The sequence below is a fragment of the Aristolochia californica genome, unplaced genomic scaffold (genome assembly GCF_029961685.1).
Source record: "Aristolochia californica isolate CCGP_79_NKW_82.1479 unplaced genomic scaffold, dmAriCali1.0.hap1 SCAF_4, whole genome shotgun sequence".
In the NCBI taxonomy this organism is placed as follows: Eukaryota; Viridiplantae; Streptophyta; class Magnoliopsida; order Piperales; family Aristolochiaceae; genus Aristolochia; species Aristolochia californica.
In genome coordinates this window covers 43,913,812-43,932,092 of record NW_027182103.1, presented here as the reverse complement: position 1 = coordinate 43,932,092, position 18,281 = coordinate 43,913,812, and the positions used below count along the sequence as shown (strand labels likewise).

Here is an 18,281-nt window from a genome sequence, read left to right as displayed (position 1 = left end):
TGGAAGGATGGAACTAGTGGCTGCCCCCTTTGGATTGTCCAAATTGTATGTCAATGGTTGCTCTGAGGGTACTTAAGGACCAACAAGGGTCCAGATGTAACAAAGACATCTTCAATCAGATTGCTGCAAATTACTGTGGACCTCGAAAAGGAAGTAACCAGATAATCTCTTGTGATAGCCACAGTCCCCCTCCCTACTCCTTATTTAATGATGCAGAGGTGGAGATTGATGTTTTCTGTTTTGTATTTAATCTCAGCTTGTTTTCTCTTCCTATGATGTAATTTCTCCTGTCATGGAGCTTCCTCATTAAAATCTCATTTCTTATTGTTCTAAAAAAAGTACAACATTGATGAGCTATCAACTAGAAGGGTGCACCTTTCTAGTTTGTCAGAAAATGAGTTTGAATTCTGAGTTAGCAGAAACTTTTTAGGCCAGAGATACTCTCACATGGTAAAAGCAAAAGCTGTAGGCTGTTATGAGGGTACATTGTTGAAGATTGTAGAGTTTTTTTCTTAGAACTTCCTATGGGGAGTTTAGATTAAGCCAGGATGTTTAATTAAATCAAGCACGTTCAGCAGTTCAGTTATCAGTAATTGGAAGCTTGACACCTTTACCAGATGTTCTTAGTCATCATCACACATGTAACTTTGTTTTAATTGGAAAAAAATACTACATTTAAAGCATACTAAACCAAGTTGGCTTTCTACAGCATATTGAAATTTCAGCTTCCAGCTCAAAGCTACAATCTACAATAACCACAAGGCAAAGCAAACTAAACAGAGCAACATCACAAGGCTTTAGGAAATTAGATGGACTAAAATGAAGCAGAACAACATAGCAAGTCTTCAGTTACAAAATAATGGGTTTTCAACACTCACACCCACCTTCTCAGTAGTTACTGATAGACAATGATTTGATGATTTAAAGAATTGCCACTAACGAGGGGCCTTCTTCTTGCCAGCAATCGCAACCCTCTTACCCTTTAAGGTCCGACAATTGTTCTTCGTTCTCTGCCCTCGGCATGGCAGACCCTGGATATGCCTCATCCCCCTGTAGCATTGTATCTCTTTCAGCCTTCTAATTGCTAACGCATTGAAACGCCTCTGCAGCAAAAAACAGTTAATTAGAAAGCTGACTGGATCGGGAAGTAGCATAATTGGGTAGAAGTAAAAGAAAGAGATTTAGTACAAGGTCTCCTTCAATCATGTATTTGGAAACTTCATCTCGAATGATGATGAGCTCTTCTTCAGAGAGTTCTTTGGTAATTTTGTTCTCCATGTTAAGGTCGACCAGGATTTGTTTGGCCCCAGTGCGTCCAATGCCATGAATGTACTGCAGTGAGTACTCAATCCTTTTATTATTGGGAATCTCAACTCCCCCAACACGGGCGCTGCGAATTGTAAGTCCCAGAGGCTGCCGGTAATGTCCAAATTAATCACAAAATACAAATGGAAAACAAGGCAAGAAGGAAAGTAAGATAGCCAAGAAAAAGTATTGCCTTGACTGACGATGGTTTTGACGAAAACGAGATTCTACTTGGAATTAGGCAGCTGGAAGAACTTAATCCCTTGCTGTTAATAGAAACAGAAGGAGCAAGAGGCATCGCCGTCGCCATTTTCTTCTACGCTCCTATCTTCTTTCCGTCGTCTTCTGCTGTTTCTGTTTTAGTTTTACAGCTTTCTTATCCTTTATGTCTGAAGCTTGAAGCGAACGCCAGAACAGAGCGACTTGACGATATTTTAGATTTCCCAAAATACCCTCGAATGAAATTTATTATCTGAAGCCTGGAAAGAAACCCTTGATAAACCCTTACTTCTCTTGCCCTCTTAGGGTCGTGTTCTCAGCTCTGGTGGTCATCAATCATGGCGCTCTCGAGGTCCATTTTCAATCTCAAATTTCTGAAACCTTACTATCATAATCCTATTCCTCTCCAGTCGCAGCGCTTCCTCTCATTCGCATCTACGGAAGAAGCTGCCGCAGAGCGTCGCCGCCGCAAACGCCGCCTCCGCCTAGATCCCCCTATCACTCAGAACAGACCCAAGCCCCCCCCGAGTAAGGTCTCAAACCCTAACACCCCGAAACTCCCTGATTCTGTCTCGGTTCTGCAAGGGAACCGCCTCAACCTGCACAATCGGATCCTGACTCTCATCCGTGAGAACGACCTTACTGAGGCTTCACTTCTCACCCGTCACTCCATATATTCCAACTGCCGCCCTACTGTCTTTACCTGCAACGCCGTTCTTGCAGCACTCCTCCGCCAGTCTCGTTATGCCGATTTCGCTGCTCTTCACCGATTCATCATCCAGGCCGGTGTCGTTCCTAATATTGTCACTTACAACCTTCTCATCAACGCCTATTTGGATTGCCGCAAATACGATACTGCACTCGATCATTATAAGATTCTCATTAATGATGCTTCCTTCAGCCCTTCTGCTGCCACCTACCGCATCCTCGTCCGAGGTTTGGCGTCTACAGGCGATCGAGAAAAGATCGAACGAGCTATTTCCCTCAAGAATGATATGCTTTCGAAAGGACTCGCACCGGATCCCGTCGTGTATGATTATCTAATTTCAGCGTTAGTTGAAATTGATGACGTCGAACGTGCTTTGGAGATGTTTTCCGAAGTTAAGGAAAAATTGGATTCGATTTCGGGGCCCATTTTCATCCCTGAGGACATCGTTCGAGTTTATGGGTCTGTGATGAAAGCCTACTTCAAGAAAGGGATGGAGAAGGAGGCTATGGATTTTCTCGAGGAACTTTTGGCTAGAGAAAATAGAGAAAATACGCGATATAGAACTGATGCAATCGCGTATAACTCTGTGTTGCAGGCGTTGGTCAAGAATGATAAGTTAGAGCAGGCGATGCAGTTGTTTGACCGAATGATGGATATCCACAGTCCACCGAGAAGACTTACGGTAAACTTGGGGAGCTTTAATGTTATGGTGGACATGTTTTGCAGCAACGGAAGGTTTCAAGAGGCAATTGCGGTTTTCAGAAAAATGGACGAGAAGAAGTGTCTTCCTGATACCTTGTCTTACAATAATTTGATCGAACAACTTTTGGGTGCTGGAAAGATTGGGGAAGCAGAGGAGATTTATGGGGAAATGGAGGGTGAACGTAAGGTTAAACAAGATGAGTTTACATTTGGTTTATTAATTGATGCTTGTCTGGGACAGAATAGGATTGATGATGCATATAACTACTTTATGAAAATGGTAGAGTCAGGGTTGAGGCCCAGTGTGGGTGTTTTCAACAAGGTGATAAGTCAGTTGCTGAAGGCTGTGCAGATCGACAGAGCCAAGGAACTTTTTAATCAGATGCTGGAGAAGGAGGTCAAGCCAGATGCTACAAGTTATGATCTTATATTTAAGGGATTATGTGACAATGGGAAATTGGACGATGTGCTTGAGATCATTCGACGAATGTTGAAAGAAGACGAGTCAACCTTCAGTGAAGAATTGAGAGAAGTTGTGACTGAAGCTTTAAAGAAAGAAGGAAGAGAGGAGGACTTAGCCAGGTTGTTTGATGAGAGGGAGAAGGAGAAAGAAAAGGAAAAGGAGGAAGCCTTAGCAAAGGAGTCCCGGACTTCTAGAATTAGTATACCTTCCATTGAAGCTTTAACTAGCAAATTCAATACAAAAGAGTCCGAGGTAGCTCCTGGTGAAGCTTCATCTACCAGTGAGACTGCACCTGCTGTTGAGCGAACTGGTTCCGTAGAAACTCCTGGGAATGGGGTTAGCTCTGCTGAGGAGATCGATGTAGAATCAGCAAGTGACGCTGGCTCTGGTGTAGAAGGGCAAAGAGTCGAGACTTCCAGTTGAGCGATAAGCTGCTGAAGCAAGCCAGGTTTTATTTACTTTAATTTTATTCCAAACATTGCTGTGGAAAAGAGGAGGTTTCTCCTTGTTATGAAAGTGGCAGGAGCAGTTGACGAGGATTGAGGTACTGGGTAAGGCTCTTCTGTACCAGATTTTGATGATTTACAGAACAGTTCTGTTTCAACTTCCATGACGAATATATTGATGCTGGATCTTTATTACGTGCCACTTCCCATAGAATATGAGCATTTTATACCTCTTTATTACCTGATTGGAATACTAAGAGAAATCGAATCAGATATGGGTTTTCGTATGAAGGAAACTAGTCACGAAATCGTTCAAACTATGCTACGTTATGATGAGACTGTCACAATTCCTTTCAAACGTGAACTTCACTATTACGACTTACAGTAATTTAAAGCGTAAGCCCTTGTCGTGAAACAAAAGAGTATGATTTAAACTTAAAATGGGAAGAATGTGACGACGGTGCTATCAATCGAAAAAATCTATGTTAAATTTTCTATTAATACGTGCTTAAGTATGACACCATCTATGAACAAAAGATTTACATACACCAACTTACTACCTGACCTTTCACAGATGTCCTTTTCTTTAATAACAATTGCATATAAAGATTCGACCTAAGTATTGAATCAATTCACAACCCTGGAGATACAATGTCCATGACATACCTGTCTAACTGGGTTGGAAACTTTGCTGACACGAACAGAAGCCAGCACCATTCTCATATCACCAGGTAACTATGCTTGCTCCTATCCAATCAATGCAATTCAATAGAGAATAAATTGTTAGAACAAAATGAAATGCTAAAGACAGGCAACGTATGCAAAAGTCATGAAAATTTTCAGTTTCAAAGATACAGAAGCAGACGAGTAGAGGGTAATTTCCTTTAAGCGTAAAGTTGTCTTCCTCCTTCCCTTGATTTGCATCCTTGTTCATCAAAGCAGTCTTTCTGGCAAGAACTTCCAAGGCTCACTTCCCTTGATTTGCATCCTTGTTCATCAGATTTGCCAGGATTTTCCTTAGGATCCACTTGACAAAGATACTGAAGAAGGCTTTCCAGTCCTATTCTCCAGGGCCATTCTGTTGATTGCCTCATTTTTTAATGTCTGCACGTTCCTTTTATTCAAATTATTAGAGGAAGGAACACTACTTTCTGATGATTTAGTAATAACTGGTGAAAAATTACTCTGCTTCTCACAGTTTAGTTTAGAAAACTTTCCAGGAGTGCCCTTTGAACTACTCTCAGAACTTGGTTCACCAATGCTAGTGCTAGTAGAGAAAGGCTTGATATCCTCCTGCCTGGTAAAAACAGATGCATCTGCTAAATATACTTGTGAAAGAATTGAATCTTTGACATCCCCTTTGCACCTGTTTTCAACCTCTGAAGTCTTCACACTTGAGCTCCTTTTCAGGAGGTCAAGGACTGTTTCAGAGTCTCAACCTTTGCAGGTTCAGCTGTCATGTGTCGAGTGCTTCCAAAACTCGATCTCCCAATCCCTATCCCACACCCTCCTTTGTCTACCTCTAGCATTACCATATATTTTCTTAGTTAAATTTTCATGTGTCTTTCCCTTTTGTAGCATCAATTTCCTTGCATTCATTAGAGAACAATCCATTTTCTTCGCAGGTTCATCTTTTGGTCCAGTTATGGCAGGACTGAATGCTGTGAGGACCTTCACATAAAAAATATCATTCTTGCCACGATCTTTTGTAGATTTACTCCTATTGGCCTCCCCATTTTCTTGTCTCAGTGTCTCAAGTACTGATGGAGACTCTTTGTTTTCTGAAGCTCTATGCATGATTTTTTTCACCCTTTGTCCATTAGAACTGTCTCTATCTTCAGGCTTGTTTTCTGCAGATTTCAGATGAGCAGATGCAGCTGAAGATTTGCAGTTTCTCTCCTGAACAATACTCATTATATCTGGTGAGCTTATTTTCTTTTCAGGAATATTCCTAGTCTTATGGTTCAAAACAGAAGCTGTTACAGGCAGTTTCTGAGGAATCATTGGAGCTTTTCCATCTAATCTTGCTTTCTTTCTGGGTTCCATTTCCATGTCGATTTTTTCATCACTTTCCAAAGGCAGCATCTCTAGAACAAGAGTAAAACAAGGGGAAGTAAGAAGAGCAGATTTGATTGCTTCTCCAGCCACATTTTTATCAGCATCCATTGCCAACTTTTCAACTGCAACAATTTTAGAAGCTGTCAAAACTTTATACATTTTATGAAACACTTCCTCTCAAGGAGAGCCAGAGAATGCAGAAATAATGTATTGAATACAGACGAAAGGTAAACTCTAACAGCCCAAAACGAGGAATATTCAAACACCCTAACCAATTTACCAGAAAAAGCACATTTCTCTGAAGTACTTTCTGCTGGATAGCAGCTCCAGTGACTTGATCTTCCATAGCATCAAATTATCACCACATCAGCTATAAATAGTATCAAGTAAGATGTAGTGACAAAGGCAGCAAAGATGTAAAATTAATTTACAAACTCACACGAATCCACGCTTAGGCCCAGATGAAGATTGACTGCAGCTGCACTTTCAAATACTTCAATGGTAGCCAGTAAAGTATCCAAGGAAGGAGCTGGTGAAGCATAGGACCACTGGTGTCATTGGTTTCACTATTAAACTGGTGAGGTGGCTCCATGACAGAAACGACACATCTCTTGCTGATGACAATGCCAATGAAGTATCTTGTAGATCAAATTTTGGTAGAATAACAGCATGTGGTGCTTCCACAGCTGAAGTACTGATGTTGAAGCTGGATACGGAAGTTTCATCATCTCCCTTAGTTTTCATATCTAATTTTTTGTGTTGAGGAAAATTCTTATTGATGTTTGTCTACGGTGCTCCTTCAACCAATGAAACAACAACATCTGTCTCACCAGCATCTGCAACTCCTACAGACACCTTTCCAGAGAAAGAAGCCTCAACTGAACATTCAGGACCATTGTTTTCCTCAATGTACAGCCCACATGGACTGTGTTGCTAAGCCATCTGATCTTTGCCGTACTTCATCAATTGTACACCTATAACAACAACAAATTTCAGAAACCCATAAGAATTATTTGTGTTTTGAGAAAAAAATCTATTAATTTGTTGTTTATGCAGTGTTAGGAGACTGGGCTGGCTTAAGATCTAGCTTAATCAGCCTTCTCAATGTTGTACTCTATTCAGCTCTTTATACACTTGATCTAGTTATTCTATCTTTCAATGAGCAACACTAACCTTTCACGAGACTTCTATGATATCTTCAGTACCTTTCTCTTTAATTCACTCTTTTTATAATAAGTGTATTCAAGATTTGACTAAGTAAGCATGCTTCCCCTCCCCTCGGCCTCCTTAAAAAAAAAAAAAAAAAAAAAAAAAAAACACGAACACATGCACATTTTGGAGTCAGTTATGTACTCAGAGGAAGCTGTAAGATTGAGCAGCCATTTTTTTGCATTTTTTAGTATTAACTGAAGGTGATTAAACTTATAGATTATACAGCAATGAAAAAAATTTCAAATTCAAATGGTCAGATGGAATAAATGTCTACTCTTCTAGTCCTCTCAATAATGGAAAATAAAAAATGAGAATCTATCAGCGGTTCAGCACCCTTTTTGTACTTACCGAGGGCACAGCCATGAACTCTCAGATGATCTTTCGGGATTGCAACCATGCAAAATGCATGATACCTGTTTTTCATCCAAACAAAGAGCCAGAAAAAAAAAAAAAAAAAACAGCTGATGATTTCCAATCCTTGAGATTCTAGACAGAAAAAAATGTTCCGAGAATCTAATCATGCTTGTAACTGTTGAATGTAATTTGTGTTTGTCAAGAGAAACCAACTGAGGTAAAATCTACCAGTTATGGCTTCTAAGAAAAACCAACTGACCATTACCTTAAAAAAAAAAGGAAACTAAACTGATACTGATACTTATGGGCATATTCCCAATAATATACTTGTTTAGTTAAGCTGAACACACTTTCGTACTACAAAAAGAATGTCAGCATGATTCAGAATAAAACACAGAAGGAAAATATTCAGCTCACCAAGAAAATAAATGAAGTACATGATAAGGCACCTTTTTCTTAAAGTAAGGTTCCACAAAGTGAAAAATGATTCTGCTACAGGAATCTCCATTTTATAAATGGTTGTGCTTACTTTTTCCTGTCACCATTCTCTTTATCTTTGGGGCAGTGGTAGGGGAGAGATGGTTACCGATTGTCCAAAGATCTCTATTTGTTAAGTCAGCAACCATATGATTCTTCTTCCTGAACTTGGTAAGAAATAATAATAGCAATAAAACAGTGATTAAATCATGTTCTAACATATTATGTGACATTCATATGGCACGTCAATAAACCATAGAAAGGTCAATTAGGGTCGAGGAAGGAAAAAGAACTATAGTAAGAACAATAGTAAAAATAACATGAAGAAGAAAACAAAGAACCAGAGAAGAGGGAGAGTGAAAGAGGAGTGGAGTGCCAAACTGCCTCCTGACTTGACCTTCTTTTGCTTAGTAACAATGATGTACAATGACATAGATATGCTTTATATGTTTTGTTTTTTCACTTGGCTATATGTTACACTAAACTATATGAACAAACAAACTAAAGGACGATTATTGTTTGATGGAAGCTCAGAAGAAGAGGTCACCCATCTATAGATCCACTATGTCCTTTCTGCCAGAATGAAGATGAATCCGCCAGTCATACTCTTCTTCAGTGTCAGTTCTCATGGAACGTGTGGACCTCTGTTTTATACAAGTTGGAGATTCAGTTTTGTATTGCTGCTGACCTGATAAGCTTTTGCAAGTCGATCTTGGGATATCCCCTTCCTGGCTTCGGCAAATTGATTATCTTAGCATGTGCTAGTTTCATTCCATGGGGGCTTTGGAATGAACGGAATAGAAGGCGGTCTGATGCTAAAAGCGAATTTGAGGCTAGAGTTGTTGATAGAGTGATAGGGCAAATATCCACCTGGCTATTGACAAAAAAACCTTTCTCCTTTTTCAAGGGCACCGGCATTCAAGACAACTGGAGCAATTTTGCGAGGATGCACATTGGAACCAAAATTCCAATTATGAAGGAATGGACCCCCCCGAAAACTGGTTACCTAAAACTGAATTTTGATGGATCTTCTCTTTCTCTTGGCAATCCAGGGATCGCGGGTTTTGGGGGCGTCATTTCGGATTCATCTGGAAATCATTGTTTTTCCTATGCTGGTCCTTTAGGCACTTCCGACTCAACGTCAGCCGAATTACATGGCCTTCTTAATGGGCTGCGGGTGTTCAAAGACAAATGTAGTGGGCCTATCCACATTGAAGGGGATTCCAAGGTGGTGATTGGTTGGTGCAAGCGCAATACTACTCCCCCATGGAGGCACTGGGACATATTCCAGGAGATTTTGGATATTGTATCTTCTTTTTCATGTATTTGGTCTCACATTCCTAGATCTGCAAATTCGGCAGCAGATGTGCTTGCCAAAGAGGGAGCTTTCCTGCAATCTCTTGTTGTAAGGGATTTGCTCCCTCCACTTTTGTAATTTTATCTTGTTAATAAAAATACATCTTCGTAAAAAAAAAAAAATTGTTTGATGGAACATTCTCAAACGGGGGATACATGCGTTTTTACTGTATATCACATAGAATTACTTTAAATACCAGTTACATGTTACACTATACAACATGAACTTAAACACACTACAGAGTTGTACCCTATCAAATTCTCAATTGAGGCATATAAACATTTTTACCATATATTGCATGAATTGCATGCAATTGAGGTATCAAGAGGTAAATTTCCTTCAATTGGAGCCACTCCATTTTGTATCTTACATCCATCTACATCCAAACAGATGACTGCCTACAAGATACTAACAGTATAAGGACATGAGTGAAGATAAGAAATGAACATGTAATAGAAGAAAATTAAAATAATCACTTAGAGAAGATCATTGCATCTTCATTAATATAGTATGAAGGAAAAGAGAGTGTCTTGTTCTCCACTTGCACACTCCAGTCATCATCTCCGGAAATATATGTTGTGGGACATTTAAAGAATAGGTCAATAGTTCAGGCTTCTAAGGAATGCACATTTTTTTTCCCAATGATCTAAGAAACAAACTTCTCAGAAAAAGTGCAGCTCAATATTCTTCAATAAATTGATAAAAAAAAATCTTGAAAGTGAGTCTTCAACAACCTTGCTGCTGCCAATTGCATCATATAGCTCGATGAAGTGGAAGACATTGCCATCAATAACAAAATAATCTCATGAACTATTGCAAATAACCTGTTTATCAAAATCTCATTTGCATCAGCAAACAAATAAATAAAACCTTGACGTGTCCTAGTTGCTATACATGTTTCTTAGCTGTTCTCTTAATTCTGTTTCTAAGAGAAAACAACAAAACCCTCTACAGTAGTAACTCCAGCTGTAGAGAAGCTAGTGCACAAATTAAATCATAATTCTAACTGTAAAATGATCATATGCACAAACATTTCTATCTATTGTGTAAATCATCTGGCAATTTTCCCAACCCAAAATCCATATGAGAGAGTGATAACAACAGCTCTGTGGTCCAAAATGAAGTTGTCATGAAAAAGAAAATAAATTTAACCAGTGAAATATTAGCATAAATTTGAAATTCCAAAAGACCCATCTCCGAGCTAGAATATACTTACTGGGATACAGGTTATCATCTGAAACTCTTCTCACAAAGTGGGCAGAGGTTAGTGATTGTGGTCCAGTTGTCATTGCATGCAAAACAAAACCTGAAAGGAACATATGTAATACGGTAAAAAATTCCATTCTACATTTCTCATTTTCAATTTTCGTTTTAATTTATCCACGAGCATCCCATAGTTGCTTGAAGACACACAACATGGTAATGACTAATTAATAATAACTATCTGTTAATCTCAGATTAAGGAAAGGTAGGAACATTTTTTTATTCAGAAATTAATGCAGATAGTGTCCTATTAAGAGCTGAGAAACTAAACTAGCTCCAGCAATTACCAGTCATCACAGCAATCCAACACCCCTCGATCAATAATAATATCCATACATGTTCCACATCCTCCATTTTCCAAGACGAAATCATCCTGTAGAAAAATAAGATATGAACACTGGTCAGCATTTATTAAGCACTTCTCCCCCTTTTTTTTATACTAAAAGAGTAGCAGAGGTACCTTGTTTTGTGGTGAAAAGCATTAGGGGACACTATCATTTCCAAAGATAAACATTTTAGGTACGTTGAGTTATAAAAGCACAGAGATCACTTGATTTTTTTTTCAAATAGTGCTTATTAAGAAATATATTTTCCAAATCTAGCGTTCCCACTTTAAAATAAATAAAGGAAAGAAAAAGGACAAATAAACAGAAATTACATTTCTGTTCCCGTATTCAAGAATAGCTTCATCTAGTATAGCACCAGTATTTATTTCCAGTTCCATGGCATCAACTGATGAAGTGACTCATGCTGCTAAATCTGCACATCGCACTGTCAAGATATAACTAGTTAATCCAATAATCAACAATAGGACTCCTGCAAAAAATTCTGTGAAGATCAGAAAAAAGGTAAGCTCAACAAGTACTTTTTCTTTGCATCACAAGAATTGAAACGATTCAATATCTGAATCATTGTCGCGGGAGAAAGGAAAATAGTGTTTGCCTCATCAAATTCCATTAAAAAAAAATAACAACAATGAAGAGGTTTCAAGAAAAAATGCAGGATCGTCCCTTTTGTAGAGCAGTTTACTCATTTATTTTGGCGGCAGACCATCAGACATACTCCCGAGCCATGAGTTCGTATGAGAGTAGGATTGTCTACATGATACATGACGCATCTCTTAGGCATGCATAAACTGGCATCTCTATATTCACTTTGTTTAACAATTCATCGTTCTCTTCTTACTAATCTTTTCTGAACTAATTATCGATTTGTTTTTGTGATTTAGCCGGGAAAGGAAGTCAGTCATAGATCACCAACAACAATGGAGTTTCGTGGAAATGTAGCAGCATTCTTCACACTAGCAAGCAGTCCACAGAGATTACATGACAATAAGTTTTTACTTCCATTCATCTGAAACTCATTATTTTCCGTGCAAAAGCAATAAATCCTCGTCCTGCTCCACAGTGGACAACTCAAGCCGGGACATCAAAATTTCCGTAACCTTATGCATCTTGATCGCTGCCATCACCAAATAGAGGTCGCTTTCTTTTTCATTGACCATTACAATCCATAAAAAATTTCAGATTTATGCACTTCCTTTATGCAGTTATCACAGAAAATCCGTGAAGAAGTTGAAAACCGGTAAGCACGAAGTGATGGTTAATCCAGAAACAAGAATTCAGTGATAGAGAAAGAGACGTACCAGAAGGAGCAGAGGTACCGGACCCGGTAATTTCAGAGCCACGCTTGTCCTCTGTGGTTGCTGGCGGGCGCGGATGGTCTACCGAGCGTAACGGGCCTCAACTGCGTAATCGTTAAATGGGCTACTAGACAACCCTTTATGTTCTACCCCATTGTACTGGCTCATCTTCTTGTCTAGTTTGTGACTCTGTGGGCCATTTAATTGTCAGTAGTTCCGGCTCACGGGCGTCCAGATTCGAGGGACAAGATTGTTAAACCCACAGTCCAAATTATCATATAATCTTCCACTGCAAAAAAGTATCGTCACAAAGGCAAATGTCCTCGCTGATATTCCGATTCCAGTCCTGGAATCAGCGGAGGATTTCCGCAATTTAATCAGGTTGAATGGTTGAAGCTCGCTACGGACATAAGGTTGACTGACACTTGCAGCTCTCACAAGTCATCTGTAACTCTCATCTCTTTGACATGCGACTTCAGCTGGAGCAACTTCGCTAATGGATTCCTGTAGGGTCTTATTCTGTCCGTACCCTAGAGTTGGCACCTTAAACACCAAAACTTCCTACTGTTTCAAATACAATCACGAATTGTCGACATGCAAAAGCTTTCCAATCTCTGTGTCATGCAAAGTACCGTCAAATCGGCAAACTCGTAAGTTCCCATTCAAGCACTCTCTTTCAGTCTCACCACTGTGGGTAGTTGGCACGGTTATGCAAAGCTTCCGTGATTTTATTCTTTCTGGACGTTCAAAGGGATTTTCGCACTCGGAAGCTCAATCGAGAAATGGGTTTCGTGTTTGCGAGCTTTTGGCGAGTCTGCAAGCTTTACAGATGGACCAGATGGCGATTATTTGCAGAACGGAGGCATCGGCATGCTTCTTTTGAGCATCACCACAGTGGCTAAGGTCCACATTAGTCCGTTTACTGCGACTCTCGCGTCGAACCCAACCTTTGTATCTGGCTTGCTTGCTTGGGTTCTGGCTCAGTCTGCGAAATTCTTTTTAAATTCTTTTGTCGAATGGAAATGGGACTTTGGAATTTTACTTAGTTCTGGAGGGATGCCTTCGTCACACTCGGCTTTGTGTACTGCCTTGACTGCATCGGTGGCCTTGTGTCATGGGGTTGCGGATGCACTTTTTCCAGTTTGTTTGGGGTTTAGTTTGATAGTTATGTATGATGCAACTGGGGTACGACGCCATGCAGGGATGCAAGCTGAGGTAATTTTCCTGTTTATTGCTGGTTGATTAATCGAGACCCTTTACATATGCGGTTGTTCTTGTGTGAGATTTTGGTGAATTATGTTCTTCAAGCAACTAGTATTGCTATTTTTTTTTTTTATTGACAAGCTTTATCAGTGTCCAGACTATGCCAAACTATGCCACAAGTAGATAGGGTGTTTGTGAATTTTTACTTTTCAGGTTGTGCATGTTGCGATTTGATTTATAATCCTTAAGCTAGTTGTTTCTTTAAATATACATTAGTTCTGACTATTTGGAAAAGCACCCTGTTGAATGATAATGCATGTCAAGGTGGTGTTATGACTACGGTACTATATCTGCATGATGCTTGCCAGGTGAAATTTTTGGTTGAAAAAACAAATAAAACCCCATAAATATCAGATGAAATTTGTACATTTTGCCAAATCTTTTGGACAAGACATGCTAAATATGCATAAGAGCTGAATTACAGGATTCTAACTTTGAATACTCGTTCATGCTTCAGTTCATCTAGTATGGTTCAGACTAAAGGTGCCTCCTATTAGATTGTTCCTCACACAATATTGAACGTTAAACCTAGATTCTATAATCTGAACTTGTGCTCCTATATTAAGCGTTCTTCTTTCATAATAGAGAAGCTGAGTTAGAAGCCCAAACATGCTCTGAGGTATATTAGACAGTGATATCAGTTTATTTGCAGTTTGTGGAAAGTGCACATATGATCACTGAATGGAAATTGGAGTGATGAACAAAGTGAGTGAGAGAGAGATCTAGGTTAAAGAGACCACTTGAAAATGTATATTAATGTGGGAAGAAACAAGCAGGAGAAGAAGTGGAGATAAAAATCCAGAAAAAATGCTTGATGGACTATAGTTGCAATCTTAGTATAAATTGCTGAAAATACTCCAATAGTTGCAACCTTGGTATAAAAAGGTTTAATGGAATTTGAACTGAGAAAAAAACAACCGAGAGAATCAGTACAAATTATAGTAGCAATTGAGGAGTTCTATTTTATGAGAGGTTCAAGAAGTGGCATTGGAGGATCAAAATGACTTAACTTTACTTTCACTGACTGTAGTTTATATGTCAGCTATGTGGGACAGTGAATCAATATAGGATGAAGAAGGGACTGTTATGGAGGTCCACCAATTCAGAGGGTTGGTGAATCACATGATCACCAGGGGACCTCTGACTTGGTGTGCATAAACCTGGAAGTGTTCAGTTCCATTCTCCATGAGCTTACATTCTGTAGATGATTGTTTTTTTGTTTATAAGATGTTGTACACATTTATTGCCACTAAATTGGCCCAAGACTCCATTAGCAATTTGCTTGTTCCATTCATGTTTGCTCTTAATTGTTAAGGACTTGTAATTGCAGATTAAGCACTAGGTAGGCATAGAATAGAGAGTGGTACCCATTTAGGTTTACTTGTAATTAGAGGACATTATTGATCTATATAGGAATTTTGGACATTCTTTACTTCTTTAATATTTTCGAGTTGCGTTTATTCCAACTTGATCACTCTTCTAGTTATTAATGTTGCTGGTATAGGGCTTTACTTATAGTTATAACATATTGAAGCATGGAAAAAAGGACCATATTTATTGGGTAGGTTTTCATTGTGTTGTTTTAATGCTTCATGTTGAGCATTTGTGGAATGACATGCTTTATAAGATAACAAAAAACTGAAACATGTGTAGAAGATGGGGGGACAAGGAGTTTGCCTTCTCAACATAAATCCAGAGGGTGGAACAGTCATTTTCATTTTTAGTTGATACATGTGACGACCGGGATGCCCCGACCCTATGAGTTTGAAAACCCAAGAACATGCATTGTGAAGCCCCCACCATGTGGCTGTTGAGTTGAACACAATCACTGGAGGATTCTTATCTTGAAACACAGCCTGATCTTTTATGTTGGAAAGAATAGCAAATAGTACAACATAATTTTAAAAATATGATACTTCTCCGTAAACTGCAAATAATTATTTTTCCCTGACCAAAAATCCAAGTAGCTGTTTGGAACCCAATGGAAAAGAAAAGAAAAGAAAAGAAAATGAGAATCTCATTTTCACTGACTATTTTTGTGAATAATAGTGGTCAAATAGACCCTTAAGGTTTGTAGTACCGATATGTGATGGTTTACTACTTTCTAGAGCTCTCTTTGTCAATGTTAGTGATACTGATAAAAAAGAAAATGTGTTATTAGCAATGATGCTTTTATGTGAGCTTCATGATTTATTTTTCTAATTTATTCTGTGTGGGATATTGCAATACGATTTGCAAGTATCATTTGCAGCTGTAAATCACTTTGTACCTCCAATAATCAATTTGAAGGTTCTCACTTTCTGTTGGAGATTTATGATTTTATATTTACTTGTTTCAATGCACCAACACCATGTTATCAGTAAAATGCTAGCATCTGAAAGAAGGCTAATTTTCTGTAGGTCCTTAACATGATCGTGGAGGATTTGTTTCAAGGACACCCAATAAGCCAAAAGAAGCTTAAGGAACTCCTCGGTCACACACCATCTCAAGTTATTGCAGGGGCATTTCTTGGCATCCTGGTTGCGTGCTTCTGCTGTCAAGGTTTCTTAGTTGCCGTCTAAATCACTGTTGTGGGTACTTCCAAAAACATTCTATTCTTCATGACTCTCGTATATTATTTGATTTCACACTGTCATTGAAGTTTATCAGCCAAATGCTATTCGCCATGATTTGCAAGTTTTAGCAAACGTTAACCTGTTGATAGCCCGTTGACCGAGTTGGTAAAGGATGGAAGGTACCAAAGTATGTGGAAAACTGAGAGACTCAGGCCTCGGACTTTTGAATTTTTCTGTAATTAACTTTTTTTTTTAGTGCTTATATACGTTTTTGTGTTCTTTATCTGTCACCTCCTAAGCTTGGACTGGACTGGCCTGGTAAGAATGATAACTCACATCAGCATCCTAAGTAAGCACATGACTTTCTTTGATGGACAATGTAGAATAATAAATCGGGGCATTTGTTGTATCACATCTGCAGGAAGGGTTTTCATAGCTAAATGTTTTTACTTTGTTTCCAGCAGTTTTGACTTGCCCTAGGATTAATTCTCTAAATTTGCAGAGAGAACAGAAAGAGGAGTCTCCCCTCCCTCTTTACCTACAACTAGTATAAAACATGGCATTTTTTACCCTTTTTCTTACAAACAAAAGGGTATAGAGGGTTATCCCAACTATTAGTTTAAGATTTCAATCCTGTTGAGAGAATGGATTTTATAGTCCTGTTGTTATCAGCCTTTGAAGTTGTCAACTAAGTTTAACTATCGGTGAACTTTGCCCCTCTTGCTGGCAAAGGAAGGGCCTTTGCCCAAGGGAGAGGAGCAGGGCTCCATGGCTCCATTCCGCGTGTTTTTTAAGTCGCATCTCATTAATTTAACATCAAATGGAGGTATTTTGGTAAAAACTAAAAATGGCCTTCATGAAGGACTGTGCAAGGACAAGATATTAAATATACGAAGTCATCTTCCGGTTCCCTTTCATCCATCATCCAAGAATAAAAATCTTTGGTCTCTCCTCCCTTACGAGAGCAGTTTGTCCCCTTCTGCGTTGAATATTCGTATCTCTCTCCTAAGTATGAGTAAGACAAGCAATTAAATAAAATAAATTCTCTCTCAATTATTTTTCTTCTTCTTCGCGAACTTGCGGAATTGAATTATAAATATAGTTATTGAGAAGTCAATCAAATGAACTTTCCAACAGGGAGAAAGTTCAATCGCAGGAATCCCCGACGAAATCGATCCAAATCGATCGAAAGTGAAAAAGAATTGCTTGTTTATTGCCTTTTGGCTTAAATTGACACCCTTCATCAGTATAAAATTGAGCAAAGGTATAGAAAACATTATCCGTCGGAAAAATATGAGTTGAAGTTTGAGAAACCACTTACATCAAGCACGCCACAACAAACCAATTCGATTAAGGGGAAATCACAAGTTGATGCCGTTTTCTGGCGTAGATGTGCGTATTCCCCGACGTGATTTCTCTATTCATCCGCCAACATCAGTTGTCTCAGAAGTCTCCGTACTCTAGTCGGTATCATCGAGCTTTTCCTGTTTCTGTACAACTAATGTGATTTGATAACACAGAGAACTCCGGTTTCTGGTTCTCCCCTAGTTTTGAATAGAATGGGTTCCAGCTTCGTCTCTTTTGTTTCGACAGCCATGGCTGTCGCAGTCAGTCCATCGCTGTCGAAGTGACAGGATGACTGTCGGCTGAACGAGGCATTATTGGCTCTCGTTCGTGCCCACAATCCGTTTGTATCCAAATTCGCCACGTTTGGGGTCGGTTGTCTGCGAGCAGCCCTGAGCCTCCGGAATGATTGATTATTCTCTTTCTTTGCTTAAATCTTGCTGTTGTTTTGATTTTCGAAGACTACGAAGTAGGAACTACGGAGAGAGGAAGAGCTGGTGCGAGAAAGGAGCCCCAAGTACATACGTGGGATAAGTTGGTCAACTCAAGAGGTGTTATTAAAATATCCTTCTAAGATGATGAAGCTACTTATTAGACTTATTTTAATTAATAAATATAAAATCTGTTTTTATCTGTGAATATCTTTTGAGACTGTTTGTACCCAGTACGAAAATAAAATGACAGAAAAAATTATTTAAATCATATGGATAAACCATTCTTCTCTAAAAGACAAAATCGAAGGATAACCGTATTTATCATACCCAATTTGTGCTTTATTACCAAAATGGCAATATTTTAGGTAACAGCCGATGCTTTTTGGAGGAGGGAAAAATAAATGCCCATTTCTCCGACTGAATAAAGCACGGTGAGGGGAGACGCAGACGGCGTTGAAAATTCAAGGATCTTTGTTTC

At 39.0% G+C, this 18,281-nt stretch overlaps 3 protein-coding genes and 1 long non-coding RNA gene across 4 annotated transcripts; 2 read left to right on the top strand and 2 right to left on the bottom strand.

The window, feature by feature from the left end:
* Window positions 1-633: 633 nt before the first annotated feature.
* Window positions 634-1,673, bottom strand: LOC137962484 (small ribosomal subunit protein uS13c). Its single transcript, XM_068809374.1, has 3 exons — window positions 1,499-1,673; window positions 1,189-1,413; window positions 634-1,103 (listed from the first exon to the last, which is right to left on the bottom strand). The coding sequence occupies exons 1-3, from the start codon at window positions 1,613-1,615 to the stop codon at window positions 936-938; spliced, it is 510 nt and encodes a 169-aa protein (XP_068665475.1). The 5' UTR covers window positions 1,616-1,673; the 3' UTR covers window positions 634-935.
* A 145-nt stretch (window positions 1,674-1,818) lies between these two features.
* On the top strand, window positions 1,819-4,039 carry LOC137962483 (pentatricopeptide repeat-containing protein At3g49240, mitochondrial). The gene has a single exon (XM_068809373.1). The coding sequence runs from the start codon at window positions 1,863-1,865 to the stop codon at window positions 3,819-3,821; it is 1,959 nt and encodes a 652-aa protein (XP_068665474.1). The 5' UTR covers window positions 1,819-1,862; the 3' UTR covers window positions 3,822-4,039.
* A 5,834-nt stretch (window positions 4,040-9,873) lies between these two features.
* On the bottom strand, window positions 9,874-12,264 carry LOC137963573 (uncharacterized). The gene is made up of 5 exons (XR_011115217.1): window positions 12,211-12,264; window positions 11,224-11,336; window positions 10,853-10,938; window positions 10,519-10,608; window positions 9,874-10,126 (listed from the first exon to the last, which is right to left on the bottom strand). It is a non-coding gene; the product is annotated as an uncharacterized lncRNA (long non-coding RNA).
* Window positions 12,265-12,801: 537 nt separating this feature from the next.
* Window positions 12,802-16,330, top strand: LOC137963411 (uncharacterized). Its single transcript, XM_068810535.1, has 3 exons — window positions 12,802-12,857; window positions 12,978-13,422; window positions 15,870-16,330. Exons 1-3 carry the CDS (start codon window positions 12,802-12,804, stop codon window positions 16,029-16,031), a joined length of 663 nt encoding a protein of 220 aa, XP_068666636.1. The 3' UTR covers window positions 16,032-16,330.
* The last annotated feature ends 1,951 nt before the right edge of the window (window positions 16,331-18,281 follow it).

Coding starts and splice junctions, on each gene's coding strand:
- LOC137962484 (XM_068809374.1), bottom strand. CDS start 1,615: ATGGCGACGGCGATGCCTCTTGCTCCTTCTGTTTCTATTAACAGCAAG. Junction 1,414..1,498: donor CAAAACCATCGTCAGTCAAG/GCAATACTTTTT, acceptor CATTACCGGCAG/CCTCTGGGACTTACAATTCG. Junction 1,104..1,188: donor ACATGATTGAAGGAGACCTT/GTACTAAATCTC, acceptor TTTTTGCTGCAG/AGGCGTTTCAATGCGTTAGC.
- LOC137962483 (XM_068809373.1), top strand. CDS start 1,863: ATGGCGCTCTCGAGGTCCATTTTCAATCTCAAATTTCTGAAACCTTAC.
- LOC137963411 (XM_068810535.1), top strand. CDS start 12,802: ATGCAAAAGCTTTCCAATCTCTGTGTCATGCAAAGTACCGTCAAATCG. Junction 12,858..12,977: donor ACCGTCAAATCGGCAAACTC/GTAAGTTCCCAT, acceptor CGCACTCGGAAG/CTCAATCGAGAAATGGGTTT. Junction 13,423..15,869: donor ATGCAGGGATGCAAGCTGAG/GTAATTTTCCTG, acceptor AATTTTCTGTAG/GTCCTTAACATGATCGTGGA.